Source organism: Bombus impatiens, unplaced genomic scaffold (assembly GCF_000188095.3).
Source record: "Bombus impatiens unplaced genomic scaffold, BIMP_2.2 scf_0023, whole genome shotgun sequence".
Classification (NCBI taxonomy): domain Eukaryota; kingdom Metazoa; phylum Arthropoda; class Insecta; order Hymenoptera; family Apidae; genus Bombus; species Bombus impatiens.
The window spans coordinates 89,786-109,035 of record NT_176442.1 but is presented as its reverse complement, the minus strand read 5'-3'; the positions used below and the strand labels follow the sequence as shown (position 1 = coordinate 109,035).

The 19,250-nt window shown below is 30.3% G+C and overlaps 3 protein-coding genes across 5 annotated transcripts; 2 read left to right on the top strand and 1 right to left on the bottom strand.

The window, feature by feature from the left end:
* Positions 1-87: 87 nt before the first annotated feature.
* LOC100749340 (transient receptor potential cation channel protein painless) lies at positions 88-4,751 on the top strand. Of its 2 annotated transcripts, none has more exons than XM_003484828.4 (3): positions 88-323; positions 1,845-2,942; positions 3,023-4,751. In XM_003484828.4, exons 2-3 carry the CDS (start codon positions 1,853-1,855, stop codon positions 4,588-4,590), a joined length of 2,658 nt encoding a protein of 885 aa, XP_003484876.1. In that variant the 5' UTR covers positions 88-323; positions 1,845-1,852; the 3' UTR covers positions 4,591-4,751. The 2 variants fall into 2 exon arrangements, with proteins under 2 accessions (XP_003484876.1, XP_024223159.1); XM_024367391.2 differs by lacking the exon at positions 88-323 and adding an exon at positions 799-1,646.
* Positions 4,752-5,456: 705 nt separating this feature from the next.
* On the bottom strand, positions 5,457-11,369 carry LOC100749225 (gamma-tubulin complex component 2). Its single transcript, XM_003484827.4, has 17 exons — positions 11,133-11,369; positions 10,792-10,962; positions 10,563-10,707; positions 10,317-10,488; positions 10,105-10,248; positions 9,871-10,025; positions 9,620-9,748; positions 9,365-9,541; positions 9,112-9,286; positions 8,831-9,024; positions 8,539-8,749; positions 8,303-8,471; positions 8,032-8,206; positions 7,804-7,947; positions 7,195-7,272; positions 5,845-6,005; positions 5,457-5,606 (listed from the first exon to the last, which is right to left on the bottom strand). Exons 1-17 carry the CDS (start codon positions 11,183-11,185, stop codon positions 5,525-5,527), a joined length of 2,535 nt encoding a protein of 844 aa, XP_003484875.1. The 5' UTR covers positions 11,186-11,369; the 3' UTR covers positions 5,457-5,524.
* A 2,227-nt stretch (positions 11,370-13,596) lies between these two features.
* On the top strand, positions 13,597-18,901 carry LOC100748909 (lon protease homolog, mitochondrial). 2 transcript variants are annotated; one of them, XM_012385630.3, is made up of 10 exons: positions 13,597-14,054; positions 14,291-14,515; positions 14,597-14,766; positions 15,122-15,384; positions 16,337-16,528; positions 16,601-16,905; positions 17,031-17,170; positions 17,251-17,533; positions 17,620-18,523; positions 18,604-18,901. In XM_012385630.3, exons 1-10 carry the CDS (start codon positions 13,795-13,797, stop codon positions 18,841-18,843), a joined length of 2,982 nt encoding a protein of 993 aa, XP_012241053.1. In that variant the 5' UTR covers positions 13,597-13,794; the 3' UTR covers positions 18,844-18,901. The 2 variants fall into 2 exon arrangements, with proteins under 2 accessions (XP_012241053.1, XP_012241044.1); XM_012385621.3 differs by having other exon boundaries at positions 15,071-15,384.
* The last annotated feature ends 349 nt before the right edge of the window (positions 18,902-19,250 follow it).

Here is a 19,250-nt window from a genome sequence, read left to right as displayed (position 1 = left end):
GAAGCATACATTCCCTAGAGCCGCTATGGGTACTGCTTGACACTTGATAATTTCCCTCTCCCCAGCTATGCTGACATCACGATGCACAGAACTGGTCAGCAAAAGCGGCTCTAACAAGTTAGTCGTGTGTATGATAGACCAAGATCGTCAAGGGATTCTCGTTTCCTTTGCATCATCGTTGTAGGTGTATAGTTTATTATCCCTGTTCATAGAAAGTGTTACATCATTACATTTATCATCTAGTGATCTATTGGTACAATAGATCATTCAAATATACTCGGGTATACTCTGCCTGTAACAAGTGGGCCTCAACAAGCTGCAAGGTACGCCATTTATTGTGTTGATCATAGAGATTTTAATACCATAGCGTTCATGTTTGAGATTGTATTAAATAGTATATAGGGAGGCTTAATACAAAAGTGTGATTATGAATTAATTAGCTATATCTTAATTTAGGGAATCCAATGATTCTAAATTAACCAATGAATTTAATGTAAAACAAGTAATTACAGTTTATAAATTTTGTATGATTTCACTTACTAATTTTAAAATAATTATAATTTAATTAATCAAGGATTGAAATATTTACATTACCGTCTAGACATATAAGATTACTTCATTTTTTTCCAAAATTGAACGATGCTATTCAAAAGAAATTTTATCGTATAAAATATTATCATTCCAATCCTTCGATCAGCAGTGTGTAATTCAATAAATACACATATAGACAACCGATCGAATAACTTTTTATTTTACTCCTTTATGGATCTGTATCGTATGAAATTATCGATTGCTTCGATACGAATAACGTTACATTATTTATCTTATTTACCTTTTATCTCATGATTCACTTGAGTTTTCACTGCCCCGATAGTAGCAAAGTAATTAATAAAACATGAATAAATTAAGTGTTCAGTCAATGTCCTATGATTTAATCGTTATTTTTGCATGTTACAATAGCGATAATTATCTTTATTCACTGTTCTACAATAGCATTTGATATTCCATCGTTGATAACAAATCTTGTAACATCAGTTTCAGTACAATGATAGGGCAGTGGTCAATTCAACAACGCCTATGTCAATGTTCCTAGTTTGTCTGAACTTGAATTAATGCTACTGACAGGAAACGCAACCGGACAGTACGTCCGCTTCCATGCATGATAAATATCCTGCCTGCGTTCCAGAAAACGAATAATCACTTTTGACATATTCAAATTTATTCTAAATTTAATATTATAAATTCAATACAATTCCAGAATTATTCCCTTAACCTATCACGAGCAATAAATAGTAAACTTCTGAAGTAGATACGTGCAAAGGAATTAATGTAATGTGATATCTTTATTAACTCCGGTAAAGCACACGTTAAATGACATCATTGCTGGAACTGTATTCTAATGATTTATGCTCCTTATACGTTGAATATTTGACATACTTGTCGTGCAATATTCTGTTTTATTCCATACGTATAATATGAAATTTATCGGCATTTACGTATCAAAAGCGAAATACATCAAAACTCATATTAAAATTATATTTTAACAAATAAAAGGGGCTACGATATCTTTACTTATGAACCATTCTCATGAAAAAGTTTATAGCACTCTGTACCTGAACATTTCGATTTATAAAATAACTTGTAAGGTAATCGTGTTTACTTCATGTTCCATTTTGGTTTATTTCTTTAGTCTCGTTCTGCATCGTACATTATTGTCAGATGTATGCTTTGGGCGTTTAAAGATATTTTAGTTTCAGATTAATGAAGAAACACAATTTTTGTACACTTATTAATGAGACATTTTAGACCTTTTGATGTTAATAATGTACATGATTTATTTATAGGCCTAAATATGGATCCTGAGGACGAAAACTTGGAAATGCACCTTCTACATGATTACACTACGAATTCTACAAAATCTCAAACCATATACAAGCTACTCCTAAACTACCTACGAACCAAGAACATTAAACACTTCAAGTGCCTTGTTGAGCAGAATTTAAAAAAACAACCAGCTATCATCGACATAAACTATGCTTATCCGAATCGATCGAACGAAACTTGCTTGGACATTGCCTGCAAGAATGGTCTCCCGGAGTTCGTGAAGTTTCTATTGGAAAAAGGTGCGAAGGTAAACAGGGTGAACGAAGCCCACAACCGTGGACCGATTCACTTCGCTACCGAAAATGGATATGCGGATGTCCTCAGTATATTATTGGACGAACGTACAATAAATCCAAACCTGGAGGCTGGACAACAAACGGCTCTGCATATGGCGGTGAAAAAGAATGACCTGAATTGCGCGTCGTTGCTTCTGGAAAAAGGCGCCAGTCCCAATATTCCCAATAACAAAGGTTTAACCGCTTTGCATATGGCGGCAATGAAGGGTCAAAAAGACATGGTGAACCTGATCCTGGAAAAAACCACACATGTCCTCAATTTGGATACTTACAAGGACTATAACAATCAAACGACTAGAGAAGTGTTGGAGAAGAAGCTGCCAAATATTCAGTTACCCTCGGTCGAGAAACAAGGCGTGAATGTTTATGACTTGAAGTATTATTTAAACGCTAATGACGAGATAAATTTTTTAAAATGCTTGGAGATTGTCGAAAACGAGGCGGTGAATAACGTAGCGAAGGATCTGATTGAAATGGCCGTGGAAAGGAACTTCAAGAATGCGGTTATTACATTATTGAAAAAAACAAGAGGAACTGGATGTAACTTGGAGAAAGCTGCGAATTTAGCGGTTGAACAAGGCTTGCCACATATCCTCCGTGAGATATTGGAGACTGATGTTGATGTTACGAGTGACTTACTGTTGAAGGCTTGCATAGAGCTTGGTATACCGGATAAAGAAGAGTCGGGAAACATGGATGATAGACTGAAATGTTTAAATCTGATCCTGGAAAGAGAAGACGTGGATGTTCGGTGCACAGATAGTAAGTGTTGCATATATATATCGCACATGTATTTCTATACTTAGGTCTATTTAATCAAGCATCTATTTAAAAATACATAGGCAAAGGAAATACTCCACTTCATTATGCAGCCAGGGCTGACTGTCGAGAGGCAGTGACATTGCTACTTGAAAAAGGAAGCTACATCGGTCACATGAACAATTTCGGCGTTCCACCAGTTGAAGATATTTCCGTGTCCACTCTATCCCAATATTTCGATAACTGCATACAAGCTAGAAAAAAACGAACAAACGAATATACAATCGAATTTGACTACAAATGTTTAGTACCTCACGACATCCCTTACACGATGAGTCAACAGAAAAATACAATTAGTCAGAACAGACGAGAAATGGATGTTTTTCAATACATCGCTAGCAACAATGGTTTAAAACATATATTAAAGCATCCTCTGTTATCTTCTTTCTTATATCTAAAATGGCATCGAATAAGACATATCCTGCACCTAAACTTAGCATTTTACATTTTGTTTTATCTTCTGTTGAATACATACATTCTGCAGGTCACTTATATCATGAGAGACTCGCAAATATCTGCGAACTCGAGCGTACAGATAAACGAGGAGATAAAAGGATCAACTTCTATCTACGTTCTGCATATATTCACTGGTATCGTAACAGCATTGTTTGCATTTAGGGAGATCCTTCAATTATTCTCATCGCCGTGCCATTATGTATCTAGTTTTGAAAATTGGATCGAAATAGCGTTGATAATATTAGGATTCGTTATTTTAAGCGGTGCAACTATGCAAGTTGCAGCTATTGTCATATTACTATCTGCTTTGGAAATGGTGATCCTACTTGGCAAGCATCCTCGAATGTCCACAGGTATCGAGATGTTCAAAAAGGTGTCTTTCAACTTCGTACGTTTTTTGTTACTTTATGTATTTCTTATCCTAGGTTTCGCGTTTGCTTTCTTTGTCGTCTTTAAGGATGATAAGAAGCACTTTCTAGATCCTGGATACTCTTTGTTCAAAACCATCATCATGATCACTGGAGAATTCGACTCCAATGAGATTGTCTTCGTGGCGTATCCGATTCTCAGCCGTTTTATCTTCATCTTCTTCATCTTCTTTGTCGTGATAGTTTTGTTCAATTTACTGAACGGTTTGGCAGTCAGCGACACAGCAAAGATCCTCGGGAAGGCAGAATTAGTTGGATTAATTTCTAGGATACAAGTTCTTTCTCATATTGAAAATCTGGTTGTTCCAGCACCTTTTACACGCAAGACACAATGTTCAATTTGTTATGGTCTCTTGCATGGCTTTGAATACAATCCCTTAGCGTTCCTCGTTCGGAAAGTTCTTCTCTTTCCAACTTACTTGAGTACTGGAAAATTGAGCGTGGAACCGTACGATATTTTGTTTTATCACAATGTAAAATCCGATAAAGACTCCAGCGAGGTGTTCCCTACCTTCAAAATGGATTCGTATATCATGAAACAGGCTAAAGATGTTCTATTGAGGAAAGGTCAGGAATCAAATAATGAAAAAATGTTCAATAAATTGGAGAAATTGGAAAGAAGATTCACAACGATGGAAATTATATTGAATTCCATTAAACAAAAGATTGAGAATAATAATTTTAATGTTGAAGAAGTTGGAAATTAAAATATTGTTCTATTTATTCCTCTTTCGGCTTTTTTAAATATAACGATTAAACACGTTGTTGATTTCTACTTGTGACTATATTAAAGGCACTGTATTTTTATACTTGTTTTATTTCATGTTATATTGTAATATTTTTATTACATTTAATAAATTATCTAAATAAAATCATTCAACATCTTTCTATGTGTAATTAAAAGCACATTTTAAAATATTTATAGAGGCTAATTTTAAGACCGAATTATATACTATTAGCTATATTACCTATCGCTTTTTTTAATGATATCAAGAAATTGTTTCTGAATTCTCTTCATTTATAGCAACGATAACGGGTGACAAAGTTGACTCATCAGCTATGAACAGCAATATTATGTTAAGATTTTAGAGTTATTATTTAACCTAGCGTTAAATATAAAAGATACATATTTTTACAAACAAGATTGTTATAAAAATATTTTTATGTAAATATTGTAATATAAACATTGTAAATCTTTCATGTTTATAAAATATATTTTATTTTTTAAATGTACAAAATAGTCTTTATTTCAGTGACTTACATCACTCCAGTGATGGTTTTCAAGAAATTTATTCAAGGTGAATTTAAATAATTTAAATGAAATATTGAATGCATGACTAATCTGAATTTTGTTTATCTATAAATTTTAGAATTACTATACTTAATTTTGTGAACGTTTTAATACGAAGGCGATTTGAAAATTTCAAGAACTAATATAGATCTTAAATTGGTCGAATGACAGATTTAACATACTATCTGATCACGATCTTTTCAAATCGCCATTGCATTCTATATAAATATCGTGCGAGAAATATTACTTTACAATGTAATTAATTAGAATTACAAATTACATGTGTAATTAATTAATTACAAATATAGATATGCTTATATAATCTTCCATCGAGTTTGAGTATTGAATTGTTAGCCAGAAACATCTTCTTGCAGAGTCTTTTCTCTTCCACGTCGTATCAAAATATCGGTATAAAATAGATTGAAATCTAACCTAATTAAAAAAATAATAAAATATAATGATAATGTTGAAAATTTCTATTTTTGAGTCATACGAAAAATATATAAAGTACTTTATAAAATCCAGCAATATCAAGCAATATAATTTTTAGTAAACATTTTCCTTGAAAATATTTTATTACTTATCATTATTTATTTTTTTACTCTCTGGTATTGCATTTTGTGGAATATCTTGTAGTACAAGTATTTATAAATTCTACGACGTAACTTACCTACAAAAGACATTAAGAAGTTTCTCATTGTTATTATCACATCCTAGATCACATATTCTATCTAAAAGACGAATTAATACTTGAGTAAATTTCTCATCCAGTGATATGATAGTTTCTTCAAAACTGGCTGCATTCTCTTTGTAGATATCTCCATCTTCGTCCTAATAAATAAGTGACAAAAACATACAGCCTTATTAATTTTACATTTCATACAAATAAATGTACAAGACCCTTTGTAAAACTAAGATTAAGAAGCATACATTGTAAAAAATGAATATAATGTACACAATGATGTCTGAAAGAGATTTGTAAAATATACCATTACAGATCAAAATTTGTAAAGTAAAAATGCATCATATTACTTAAATTTAGTATACCTGTAGCTGAAAATAAAATAACCCTGCTTATTATAGATACATATAATTTTTTGATAAAAAGTTGTAATTCATAGTATGATATATCATGCTTATACAACCATGATCTCCAACAATTGGGGTAGAAATTAATATACTATTTATATCAAAAGATAAACAAGTATTCAAAAGGACTATTGAAAGCTACAATATCTGACTTGCATGCATCCCAAAATTAATATACAAACATAATAACTTTACTCTTAGTTTATGCATATATAATCACTATTATTATGTATCATTTACAAATGAACAATTATGTGTTTAAGACAAAATCTACATGCAACATTACCATTTATTAAAGTAGTACAATATGTACTACTTCATATATTCATATATATTCATATACTAAGTTTGAATTAAGATATATGTATATAATATGTATGTAATGGGACTTATGAAATATTTACATATACAATTATAATTTTTATTATGTATAAATTTCCTAACATTCATTTTATTATACTTAAATAAGTAATTCTAATGGTAAGATCTCGCACCGTTATTGCGATGATAATATGAGTGTTAATAGTGATAATGTTCATGATAGTATTAAGTTATTACATGTGACTATATATAGAAAAAAATAAAAATAATGTTTTTACTAGTGATCGAGAGGCATTAAATTTAATATTCTACACATTAAAAGTCAAATCTAACCATTCCTTTGTATTACTAGAAAAGTTTAAACTAAAAGAAATGAGATTTAAACCTATTCATTCCTTTTCCTTACTTGCAAGATTCAAATAAAAAACTTAAAATCTTTGAATAAATTTATGTCCAATTTGTATTACACCTATAATTCATGCGAATTTGAATCTCATATATCGTATAGACATGATCTATAAAACGATTTTTATTTACTAAAAAAGGAAAGCTTCATGATACTAATGCTACACAGATGCATGGAAGCAAAGTTATAATCTTGGGGATATACCTCAGAATCATAGACATCTTCCTGATAGGCACCAATCATGGATGTCAATTCGGCGTCAATGTAGTATGGACTCATACGCTTAACATTAGTAAAATATTAAAATTCAGTTTACTACTAAACTGTCTTTTTTCAGTTTTATGTTTGTTGTGGAATTTTACCGTTTATTATGGACACTGAGTATGGAATCTATGAAACTATAATTATCCAGTGGCAATAATTATGTATTAATAGTAAGCACATCACATGCAGGTCTGTTTTGTGGTTCAGACAGTTTTAAATCTGAATTATATAATGCACCTCGTATTATTTTCAACGGAAATATCAAATGCAATGGTACTAAGAGATATTTCGGTTATATTTGCTATTTATTTCTACATAATAATTTTATAAAAAATATTTGTAACGCCTATCTTACACCCTTTTACAGGTATCAATAATGAACAAAGATATTTGAAAAAATCTGAATCAAAACAAAGAATGCAACTTAGATAAACTGTTTTCATTGTATTTTAAGTATATGCATGTCTCGTATATGTACACGATTACGTAGCAATTGAGGATTACCTTTTCTATTTTTGTACACTTCTATGAGAAGATTGTAACACTTACCTCCATAAAATTGCAAAATTCAAGACAAGCAGCACAAATTCCTGTTATACAGCCCAGAAGATCAGGATCTGTTAACATGCACTCCTTCAAATAACTATCTTGAAGATCTTGATGCACACTTAAAACATCGTCCACGTTACTGACCTATGCATTTAATTCAAATTTCGAATTTCAATAAAATCTATTCATTAAGCTACAAAATTTAAGTACCATAATGCCGAATCATACCTTACTCATTTTACTTAAAAATGTAAGCCAGTTTGGTTCTATAACTTCAACCATCATATAATAGGCTAAATGTTGAATGCAGTCCAGCATTCTTTGTCTCAAAGAAAATGCTTGTCTGTACGACATTGCTGCATTGTGAGTAAAAGTTTTTGCAATTTTATTGCTCACCCATACTCTGGAAAAAAATATAAAATCAAAGCAATGTATCAAAGCAAACTTTTATGGAAATATTAGATAAAAATCCTAAGCAACTACAAAATTATATTATAACCTGCATAAACGTCTTTCTATATATTTGCAATAAAATAAGTGTCTGAACAGCATCTGATAACAAGCTATAGCTTTTCTGTTGAGTATCAAAGAAACAGGCCATTTAACGTCATAATTAAATACAAATGCTTCCAAGCCAGTTAAGATCTTATCAGTTTGAAAACAATACTCTAAAACAAAAATTTTCATTATAAGCAACATGAAGAAACGAAAAAAAAAGAAATTAAAATAATATACCTTTTTCTTCTCTGGTTTGAATAGAGAGTATTCTAAACATTTGAAATTGAAGGTCATATGGTAAAAGTTCTGGTTTTAGATCATCCTTATATGGATCTGAGTCTGCAGTAGACATGCGCAATGCAACTTCAAGAAGAGATGCTAATCGATGAATGACAATATCATACATATTTTTATTTAATTCAGTTTCACAAAGATTCATAAATTGAACCTAAGATTAAATATTATATAACTTTACACACAGTGGTAATATATCAATACATTAATGAAACATTTTGTTGTATAAGCTTACCACAAAATCTCCTTGTGCAAGAAGAAAATAATTTTTTACACTACGAAGCCGACCCATTAAATCGTTTTCGTGAATAAGAACTTCCAATAAGGTCTTTGCAGCTTCAGAATATGCTCTATCAATAGTAGCTATATATTTTTGCCCTTGATGTTGATAAATTAAAGGTTCTTGTTTTCCCCATTGGACTGTCTTGCCTATATAGAATTGTATTAAATATTTATGAGTCTTTACATATAGTAAAAGTGAATATGAAACATGCTTGATTAATAAGTATTACAGACCACATTGTCTAATTACATTAAAGTATTTTCCAGTTCTCAAAATTGTTTGTGCCTGTTCATTAAGAAATGTAGGAGTTCTTTCTGGTCTCATAGTGTACCTTTTTTCCCAGTAATCTGCAGAATAATCTATAGGCAATTCCTCTCTGTGAATTAATTCATTATCTTCTACAAAAAACTGAAATTATACAAAATTTATTGATTTGGTTAAAACGAAATAAATAAACGAATAGCTTATAAATATGGATGTTCTTACCTCTTCGTATGGATCACATATCACTCCTTTATATACCCATTTTTCTAATATTTGCATATATGGAACACTTGCTGTTTGTATAAGAAACAAACATAATTCCTTAAACTTTGCTTCTCCATTAATATTATTTGCTTGTTCATGCAAAAGACTGAGCACTTTACCACCTTTTGCATTCGCCTAAAATGAAATATGCTTTTATATGTCAATTTATGATATTAAAATATAAAAAAAATAGAAAAGAATGTTACAACTGACTTTACATATGGTTGATGTAATTTGAAAGAGAATAAACATTGCGAACATTGTTGGTTGAATGTAAAACCACAACTTTTGCAAATTTAATTTGCCTCGTACATGTTCCATTTCCAACTGTACAACAAATAACTGAAAAATTTTTAATATAGAATTATTTTATTCTTTGCACCCAATGTGTAACCTGATTACAATTATTTTACAATAAATTATTTAATCTAAGGAGCAGATTAATTTTATATTATTATACATACTAAATAATCTTTCAGTAAACTTTTTATAGCTCCTCTTAAAGCATGATTTACTTGACCATCTTCTGGTAAAACTTTTTCTTCAACAAATCTAGCTGTCATAGAATAATGAGATGCAAGGGGTAATATCTGTTGTGTCAATTGTTTGTAAGATATACCTAAAAATGATAATGTTACAAAAATGAATGTCCAGATTACACATCTAATTACTACAAAAATATTTTTATTTCTTCTTACAAACATCTGGAGATATGTTGAATGTCTTCACTGCATATGGACTTGTCAAAGGTTCAGAAACAATGTAAGTTCCATCTATACCTTTCAAGCAATATAAAATGTCCCAAAGTAATATAGATTCTTGAGAAACTATTGGTACAACTTCTATAAACGTTTTATCTCTTAATAAATTAATCATTAATTTCTTAAATGATATTTAAATTGATATTTACTTTGGCAGGGCATTGCATTTGGTTCATTATAAAAGTCCCATGTTATTCTAGGCCTCTCATAAACCCAGTTATGTTTTATTACAGATGACTCTGTTTTCTTTGTAATTGCACACACTTGTTTATTTAATTTCTTTTCTCCTTCGACAGCAGCTTTAATCACATTCTTACAAATCTGTATTGTACATAATACAATGCATATTAGAAATAACATAATTTTCAAATTAGTATTTAAAAAATAAGAAAAACCTGTGGTAGATCCTCTGTAGTAATAGCAGCATTTTTTGTACAAATTGATGATAAATTTGATGCTCCTTTAGCCAAATAATCCTTTAATACCTTATCTTCAGATATGAGTTCCAATACTTGAATAAACAAACCTAACAAATCTACCCTATAAAAAAATATGATATTTTAATTATTATTATCTTTATTCTTCACTAAACTCATATACATATATATCTGTAATACTACTAACTTCTTTGCTTTCAATTCTTCATATTTTTGAAGAAACAATTCAGGAATAGGAGAATTTTTTGCCAAATTACAAATAGAACTTTGCGAAGCAACAATAGTTAAAGCACTTGCACTCGTTGGTATCCCTTCTTTTTGTAATTTCTCTACGTGCTTTTCTGGTGCAGATGATGAGCTAATTATAAAAGAAATAATCATGTAAAATGGATAATTTAAAAATCAATATAATTAAATTTAATATGCACAATTGCACAATTACATAATTAATAAATTGAAACAAACTTTATGGATTTGTTAATAAAAATTCAATGAAAAATCAATATAAAACTTTTCATCTCTACTTACCCGAGTAATCCAATTAATTCAACCACTAAGTGATGTAATTTAAATTCGCTCATTGTTCTAAGCTAATAAATATATTACATTCTTTTAAAAAATACTTATTGCTTTTGTACCATTATAACCGTAAGTGAGATAACCGCTAGTGTTGCTCTAGCATATCTAAATACGTTTAGTAAAATTATGTTTCACTAATCGCTTGAAATATTTGTTTACCTTGGTTATTGGTTATAAATGAATTAGGTTATGTTAAGTACGAAAGGATATGAATTAAAGAGAGAATGTCACCAAATTTTCCACTTCAAAAAAGGAGTAATACTCTTTATATATTACTTCGTGTAAATATTAATCTAATTTTCAAGATTATTAATCATAAATCTGAATTGAGGATTTCAAGTTATTTTGGATTTGAATTCATTAAATTCGCATCAATTTGTATCGAAGAACCAATAACGTGCGTACATTTAAAATTCACGTATCAATATATTTCTATATTTTCATGTCATATTTAAATGAAATAAATTATAAATTGCAACAATTAGGAAAGATGTATCAAAGTTTTTACTCCCACTTACATATGTAATTTAATAAAATATTTAATTTGACACAGTTTATTTTAAGTATTATGATAGTTATTATAATGTTTCTTTTAGATATTTTAATATTGTATGTAATATAATAGTAAGTTTATGAATCTATATTTGCCTCGATTGAATTACTATCTGGAGGAGTGAGATACATCATTCCATAAAATAAAGATTCTTCATATTCCTCATGATGAATAGTTGTTTCATCTGTAGGTAACGGTAAAACATTTGTATGCAATTTTGAAGTCACTTGAAATATGTATTTACTAGCAGGAATTCTGAAATTATATGCAAATTTTATACTACATACACATCCATTATTATTTTTCATAAATCCATTTTTTATTTCCGCGATTTAATGATTATGTATATCGGGATTTTTTTAACAAATCATACAATACCTGAAATTTGTATTTAGAAATTTCGGAGAAAACATATTTTTACGTTCAATAATATCTTTCTTATTAACATTTGCTGATATATTATATTTTTCTTTCATAAAATTATCAATATGATTAAATAGTACAATATTTGTATTATTTGATGATTGCAGAGAATTTATATAATTTGTATCCTTTTTAAATCTTTTAATCACATTCTGAGTCTCTATGTCAATTATAGGCCTCTTTCTCTCCAATAAATTCATACTTTGATAATTTATACCTGATTTATAATTTTCCTTACAATGTCTAAATTTATGAAAACTGTATAAAAATTATAATCAAAGCACAACATTTTAAAATAATAAAATTTTTCATACAATAGAAGATTTTTGTCAATTTTTAACTTTATTTTGTTAAAAAATTGATCATCGTCATCCACAATCGTAGTTGTAGCACTTGGCTTCTTATTTAAGTTTTGCCTAGTAATGTTATCAGAACATATGATTCCTATGTATGAAGTGAAATACAAATATTTATTAATTTAAATTAAAAAGTATGAATTAAAATTTTGTAATTTTACTTGCGCCAAGCCTTTTCAAGTCCATTGTATGATTTTCTTTTTTAATCATAACAGTATTATTATGTGTCGTACTGTTATTTAAAGTTTGCATGGTGGATCCTGAATTATTTGAATTCATATTCATTTCGTATCTTTCCATCATTAATGTATATTCTATCTAACATAACTCGTAAGTAATAATAGAAATGTTAAATATTTTTTTATTATATTCGTATATTTATATACAAGATTTTTTTCCAAATGAGCGAAACCATAGCTTTATAGTTTTAGTTGGTTTTGAATGGTGTATCACGTGGTACATATGATTGCATGGTACAACTTGAACCGGAAATAAAGGATTTCATAGTCACTTCTACTTTTTTTCAATTTTTTTCAATTCAAATATATGTAATGCACGAGTTGAAATCATTTAATTTTATGTAATGATATTTTCATCTATCACTTACCATTTTAAAACTACGGTTTTGCTCATTTGCAAAAATGATTCTTTATATATAGCTTAATGATATGTATATGTATATATACAAATCAGGAATGGAAATAATTTTTTTATTTTACGTATTCTTTCGTTCATACAGTAAAATATCATATCTAACAAAATTTCTAAAAAGAATGCGGTATGCGTCATTATTATCTGTTCATAATTGCAATGAATTTTATCCTAATAAACTAAATAAACCAATAATATTTTTCCCAATAATTCATGTATTTGATATTTATTTATACTGGATTGCAAAATTTCATACTGTACACACATATACAATTGGAAATATGTAAAACATTATACATCTAGCTATTGACACAAAAAAACTATGCAACAAACGAATATCACGGCTTTTTCACTTTATTTTTGCCTGTTTCATTAAAATTAATTAAAATGTGAAAATGTAATGTTTCGTACGAACGCAACCACCGAGTCGATGTTCACAATTGTTCGGAATGTACAGAACAGCTGATCGACACGATGTTCGAATAATTTCTTCTAGGTTAGCAAAGTTTCATCAGATTGATCAGTGCTTGCGCTAAAGTAGAGTTATAACCTCAAAGGAATTTCACGTAGATTGAAGCAGTGAATACAACGTTTATGTGAATAAGAACATTTAAATAAATGTTGAACGATGCGCCTTATGACAGCAATGAATTTCAAGATTTTGCCTGTTTTTCGGCATCGTGTGACGAATGTTCGACCATTCTGTAGAAATCATCGGCCGAATTACGAAGAGTTGTCGGTGCATGTACGACCGCAATTTCGAAGAATAAAACTTAATGAATATCATGGAATATTCACAAAAAATATGCATACCCGTCGACAAACTGCGGCTATTATCTCCATTAGATCGTTTGCCACTAAACGATTTAATGATAAAGATTCATCCAAGTAAATCTTTTTATCTCTTTTAAAATCTGCTTTTTTTATCCTTTTAAATTACATTAATTTTAACGATTAAATACGCTCCTATTTTTGTAGCAAATAATAATTCCGAAATAGCAATTGTAATTTTCTTATAATTCGGATAAGATAATTTAACATTTACATATATTATAAATTCTATAAATTATGCACTTCTTGTCATTATACAATTTTATAAATTGCAATTGTATTTTACTTTATAGCGGCAACAATGAAGATGATATCAGTGATCCAGGTTCATTACCTGCTACAGTGGTTGTGCCAGAAGTGTGGCCTCATGTTCCTGTTATAGCAATTAATAGAAATCCAGTGTTTCCAAGATTCATAAAGTTAATAGAACTTAGTAATCCGATTCTCATAGATTTAATACGTAGAAAGGTCAAATTAAATCAACCATATGTTGGAATCTTCTTAAAGAAAACAGAAGAGTAAGTGATAAGTAAATGTGTTTTATTTGCTAAATAGAGAATGAATATCATTGTTACATTGAAACTTAATTGTTTTGGTAGAAATGAAGCAGAAATTGTGCAAAATTTAGATGATATTTACCCTGTTGGAACATTTGCACAAATACATGAAGTACAAGATTTAGGAAATCGATTGAGATTAGTTGTAATGGCACATAGAAGGATTAAGATTGTTGGTCAGATCTTAGAAGAACTTCCAAAACCTACTCATGGTAAGACATTTACATATGTAAGGCATGTAAAGTTTGTCAACTGATTCTTATTTTTATAAACATTATTAGTATGAAAAACTGTTAGAATTTTCGCAAAACATGAGTACGAGTATGTATGAGTTTATGTGAGTAAGACGTACCTCATGCCGCGGGAATTCTAGAAAATTCCCGAAACTTCGCAACGTGTATGAGAGTATATGCATGGCAAAAGACGATAGAAGTAATTTCTAGAAAACGACCTTACACAAAATATTTTCTTAAAATTTGAATTTAATAATTTTTACATAAGTGCTGTACTACACAGAAATGAAACTGACGTTCCCTCTTTTAAATGCAACAATTCACGTTCCTGTAGACGATTCAGTTTCCGGTAGTAAACCGAGTCGCAGATTGTTAATTCGTAAAAAAAACGAAAACAAAGTGCCAGAACCAGTACAGAAAATTGAAGAAAGTAGTACTCCTGAAAATAAGGTAACAAAAGGAGTACAGGAGAAAGTTGAAGAAAAAATAACTCCTCCAACAGACGCCTCAGCTCAAACTGGCACCCCTCAACCTTTATTAATGGTAGAAGTTGTAAATATTACCCATGAGAAATTTAGGCAAACTGAAGAAATAAAAGTAAGCTTAAATGATATTTTTTATTTTTTGAACATAATTATGTATTAATATGTATATTGTAAAAGAATATATACATATATGTCGGGGATGAAAGGAAAACCGAAGCCTTTCCTTGGAAATTTTGGGAACATCCTCTAATACTCTAGCCTAGATTTTATCATAGTTGTAATTTTTCGAGATTTGTGATAGCGAGATTGGGTTCGAGATGACAATTGGTCGCCGAACGTAACCACGGTCACGGGATGGACGTTTTGCCTAACGGAGATCTGGAGTGGTTGTTTGGGTTTTCCGAGAAATGTGGTTGTGGCGGCATGCAGCCTTGGGAGCGGGCCTAGTCACGTGTGATGTTGCCTCGGAGGTGCCGATACAATGGGACATACATTGTATTAATAATCAAACTCCAGGCAGAAACTGCCTAGCAACGGCGTTTGGAACTTTCTCGATGCTTCCAAACGAGTATAGAAAACAAATGCAGTCGTACAGCGAGGAAAATTTCCATGAGGCTGGCATTCGTGCGATTGCCTTGGATAGTGACACATCGAGCATTTCAACAATTGTGTTTTGCGCCTAAAATTAGTCTACGCTTAGTAAAGAGTTGTCCCGTTGACCGTGGATTCGTTTGAACCCAAGAACATTGCTAATAACGTTCATTAAACTTATTATTAGTTAAACTTATTATTCATAAAACATGCTATTCATTAAACTTACTATTCGTTAAACTTATTATTCATTAGACTTATTATTTGTTAAACTTATTATTCGTTCAACTTATTATTCATTAAACTTATTATTCGCTAAACTTTGTAGTAGTCTTGTATATACGTGTAAATATAATCTTAGCTTTGTAAAACAATGGCTGATTCAAGTGAGTTGTTACGCGCCCAAAATTCTAACCATAACCCGACATATATAAAAGAAACCAATAAAGAATAAATTAATCTAATATGTATAGGCTTTGACACAAGAATTAATTAAAACAATTCGAGATATAATAAGCATGAATCCATTATATCGTGAATCTTTACAACAAATGTTGCATCAAGGACAGAGGGTTGTAGATAATCCAGTTTATTTGAGTGATTTGGGTGCAGCTTTAACAGGAGCAGATGCACAAGAATTGCAGCAAGTGTTAGAAGAAATGGATGTGAGTAATTGTATTTGGAGCTATCATTATAATAAATCTTTTAAGTAACTAAAACAATAACTTTATTTATAGATTTTAAAAAGATTAAGATTATCATTGGCACTTTTAAAGAAAGAATATGAGTTAAGTAAACTTCAACAAAAAATTGGTAGAGAGGTTGAAGAAAAGGTCAAACAACAGCACAGAAAATATATTCTTCATGAGCAATTAAAAGTTATTAAAAAAGAATTGGGTCTTGAAAAAGATGATAAAGATGCTATAGGAGAGAAATATAGAGAACGTATAAGAGAGAAAACAGTTCCAAAAACAGTGATGGATGTGCTTGAAGAAGAATTAAATAAATTAAATTTTTTGGAAAGTCACAGTAGTGAATTTAAGTATGTATTACTTCTATAATCTGTAGTTTCAAAATTTCAATATAGATGAACATGTGAATGAAATATTATTTCTCTGTCAAATAATTTAACTAATTTTTAATTTGTTAGTGTAATTTTATTTGCAGTGTGACAAGAAATTACTTGGATTGGCTTACATCCATGCCATGGGGTATAACTAGTCCAGAAAATTTAAACCTTCAACAGGCAATTGAAATTTTAGATAAAGACCATTATGGAATGGAAGATATAAAAAAACGAATCTTGGGTAATTGAATCTCTAATGAGCAGATAATTAATCCCTTTATTACATAAAATGTATTTAATTTTTATTGCTCTTAATTTCAGAATTTATTGCTGTCAGTCAACTGAAAGGCTCAACGCAAGGAAAAATATTATGTTTCCATGGACCACCAGGAGTTGGAAAAACATCAATAGCCAAGTCAATTTCCCGTGCACTTAATAGAGAGTATTTTAGATTTAGTGTCGGTGGAATGACAGATGTTGCAGAAATCAAAGGTCATAGAAGAACTTATGTGGGTGCCATGCCTGGTAAAATTATACAGTGTTTAAAAAAGACCAAAACTGAAAATCCACTTGTTCTGATCGATGAAGTTGATAAGATTGGAAAGTATGTACCTATGAATTTTTACATTTTACTTATTTTGACAGTTTAGTAATTTGGTAGAAATGTAAGCCTTGTTCCTTTTTTATTAGAGGCCATCAAGGTGATCCAGCATCAGCTCTTTTGGAAATGTTGGATCCAGAGCAAAACGCAAACTTCTTAGATCATTACTTAGATGTTCCTGTTGATTTATCAAAAGTGCTCTTTATTTGTACAGCAAATGTGATCGATACAATTCCAGAACCTTTAAGAGATCGTATGGAAATGATAGACATGTCGGGTTATGTTGCAGAGGAAAAACTTGCTATTGCTAAGCAGTATTTAGTACCACAAGCAATGAATGATTCAGGTCTCTCTGATCAACAGATCAGTATAAATGATAATGCACTTCACTTGTTAATTAAATCTTACTGTCGAGAATCGGGAGTAAGAAGTCTTCAGAAACACATAGAAAAAGTTAATCGGAAAGTTGCGTACAAAGTGGTTAAGAAAGAAACGGAAAAAGTAGACGTAAATGAGCACAATTTGCAGGATTTCGTAGGGAAACCTATGTTCACACACGATAGAATGTACGAAGTTACGCCTCCTGGAGTCGTTATGGGTCTTGCATGGACAGCTATGGGAGGTTCTACTCTGTTCATTGAAACAAGAGTGAGAAAACCTTCTACTGGAAAGAAGTCAGAGGGTACCTTAGAATTCACCGGCCATTTAGGTGATGTGATGAAAGAGTCTATTCACATAGCAATGACGGTTGCAAGAAACTTTATGATTCGGGAAGATCCATCTAATACTTTTTTAATTGATTCTCATTTACATTTACACGTTCCTGAAGGTGCCACACCAAAAGATGGGCCTAGCGCCGGTATTACGATCGCAATAGCATTCATTTCGATTGCTAAGAATCAGTCTATTAGACAAAATGTTGCAATGACTGGTGAACTTAGTCTCATGGGTAGGATTCTTCCTGTTGGCGGTATTAAAGAAAAGACGATTGCTGTAAGTAGAAATATAATAAATACTTAATTAGACATTTCCATATCATACTTTGTAATATGTATGCTTCCTTTCTATTCAAGGCAAAACGAGTTGGTGTAAACTGTGTAATTCTACCCGAGGAAAATAAGAAAGATTACAATGATCTTCCTAAGTACATCACGGATGGCCTGGAAGTTCATTTTGCCACCACTTTTGAAGACGTGTACCGCATATGTTTTGCACCACAGCAAGAAACTGATACTGTTCGTCATCAAAACCCTTTACATCTTGATATTTCACCGCCGCAAAGTGCACCACTTTTGGGTAAAAATACTGGCTGAATTAAGGATCAAGTACTTAAGCATTGTAAAGATTGATTATTACATGATCTTACACGTGCCTGATCTATTTGAAATATTCATCTCAAATTAGATTTTAAAATAATTGAATCTATTTTATCACATATTGTTTTATATATAGAATCATTTAAATAAAAATGCAGAGAATTAATTTATTTAAGTTTAAAAGAAGAAATTAAAACTTTCACGAAAATTACTCTCATTTTAAATGCAATTTCATTTACGCGCGATACATTTTTTTATATTAAAATAAATTAAACATTACCAAGAAAGGGATTTAAGTTTTTGCTACTGTCATAATATATTAATATTTTTTAAATAAACAATTTGCGAAAGATATATTGTACATAAAAAATAACATTCTTTGTTATTATCGCATGTAGCTATAA

Bases quoted from the DNA above. Each gene is read 5' to 3' on its own strand.
- LOC100749340 (XM_003484828.4), top strand. From the start codon at position 1,853: ATGGATCCTGAGGACGAAAACTTGGAAATGCACCTTCTACATGATTAC. The intron at 2,943-3,022 runs GTAAGTGTTGCA...AAAAATACATAG, and splicing joins GGATGTTCGGTGCACAGATA to GCAAAGGAAATACTCCACTT.
- LOC100749225 (XM_003484827.4), bottom strand. From the start codon at position 11,185: ATGAGCGAATTTAAATTACATCACTTAGTGGTTGAATTAATTGGATTA. The intron at 9,749-9,870 runs GTATGTATAATA...AAAATTTTTCAG, and splicing joins GTTTACTGAAAGATTATTTA to TTATTTGTTGTACAGTTGGA. The intron at 8,472-8,538 runs GTATATTATTTT...TTTTTGTTTTAG, and splicing joins TCAAACCAGAGAAGAAAAAG to AGTATTGTTTTCAAACTGAT.
- LOC100748909 (XM_012385621.3), top strand. From the start codon at position 13,795: ATGCGCCTTATGACAGCAATGAATTTCAAGATTTTGCCTGTTTTTCGG. The intron at 16,529-16,600 runs GTGAGTAATTGT...CTTTATTTATAG, and splicing joins AAGTGTTAGAAGAAATGGAT to ATTTTAAAAAGATTAAGATT. The intron at 17,534-17,619 runs GTATGTACCTAT...CTTTTTTATTAG, and splicing joins GAAGTTGATAAGATTGGAAA to AGGCCATCAAGGTGATCCAG.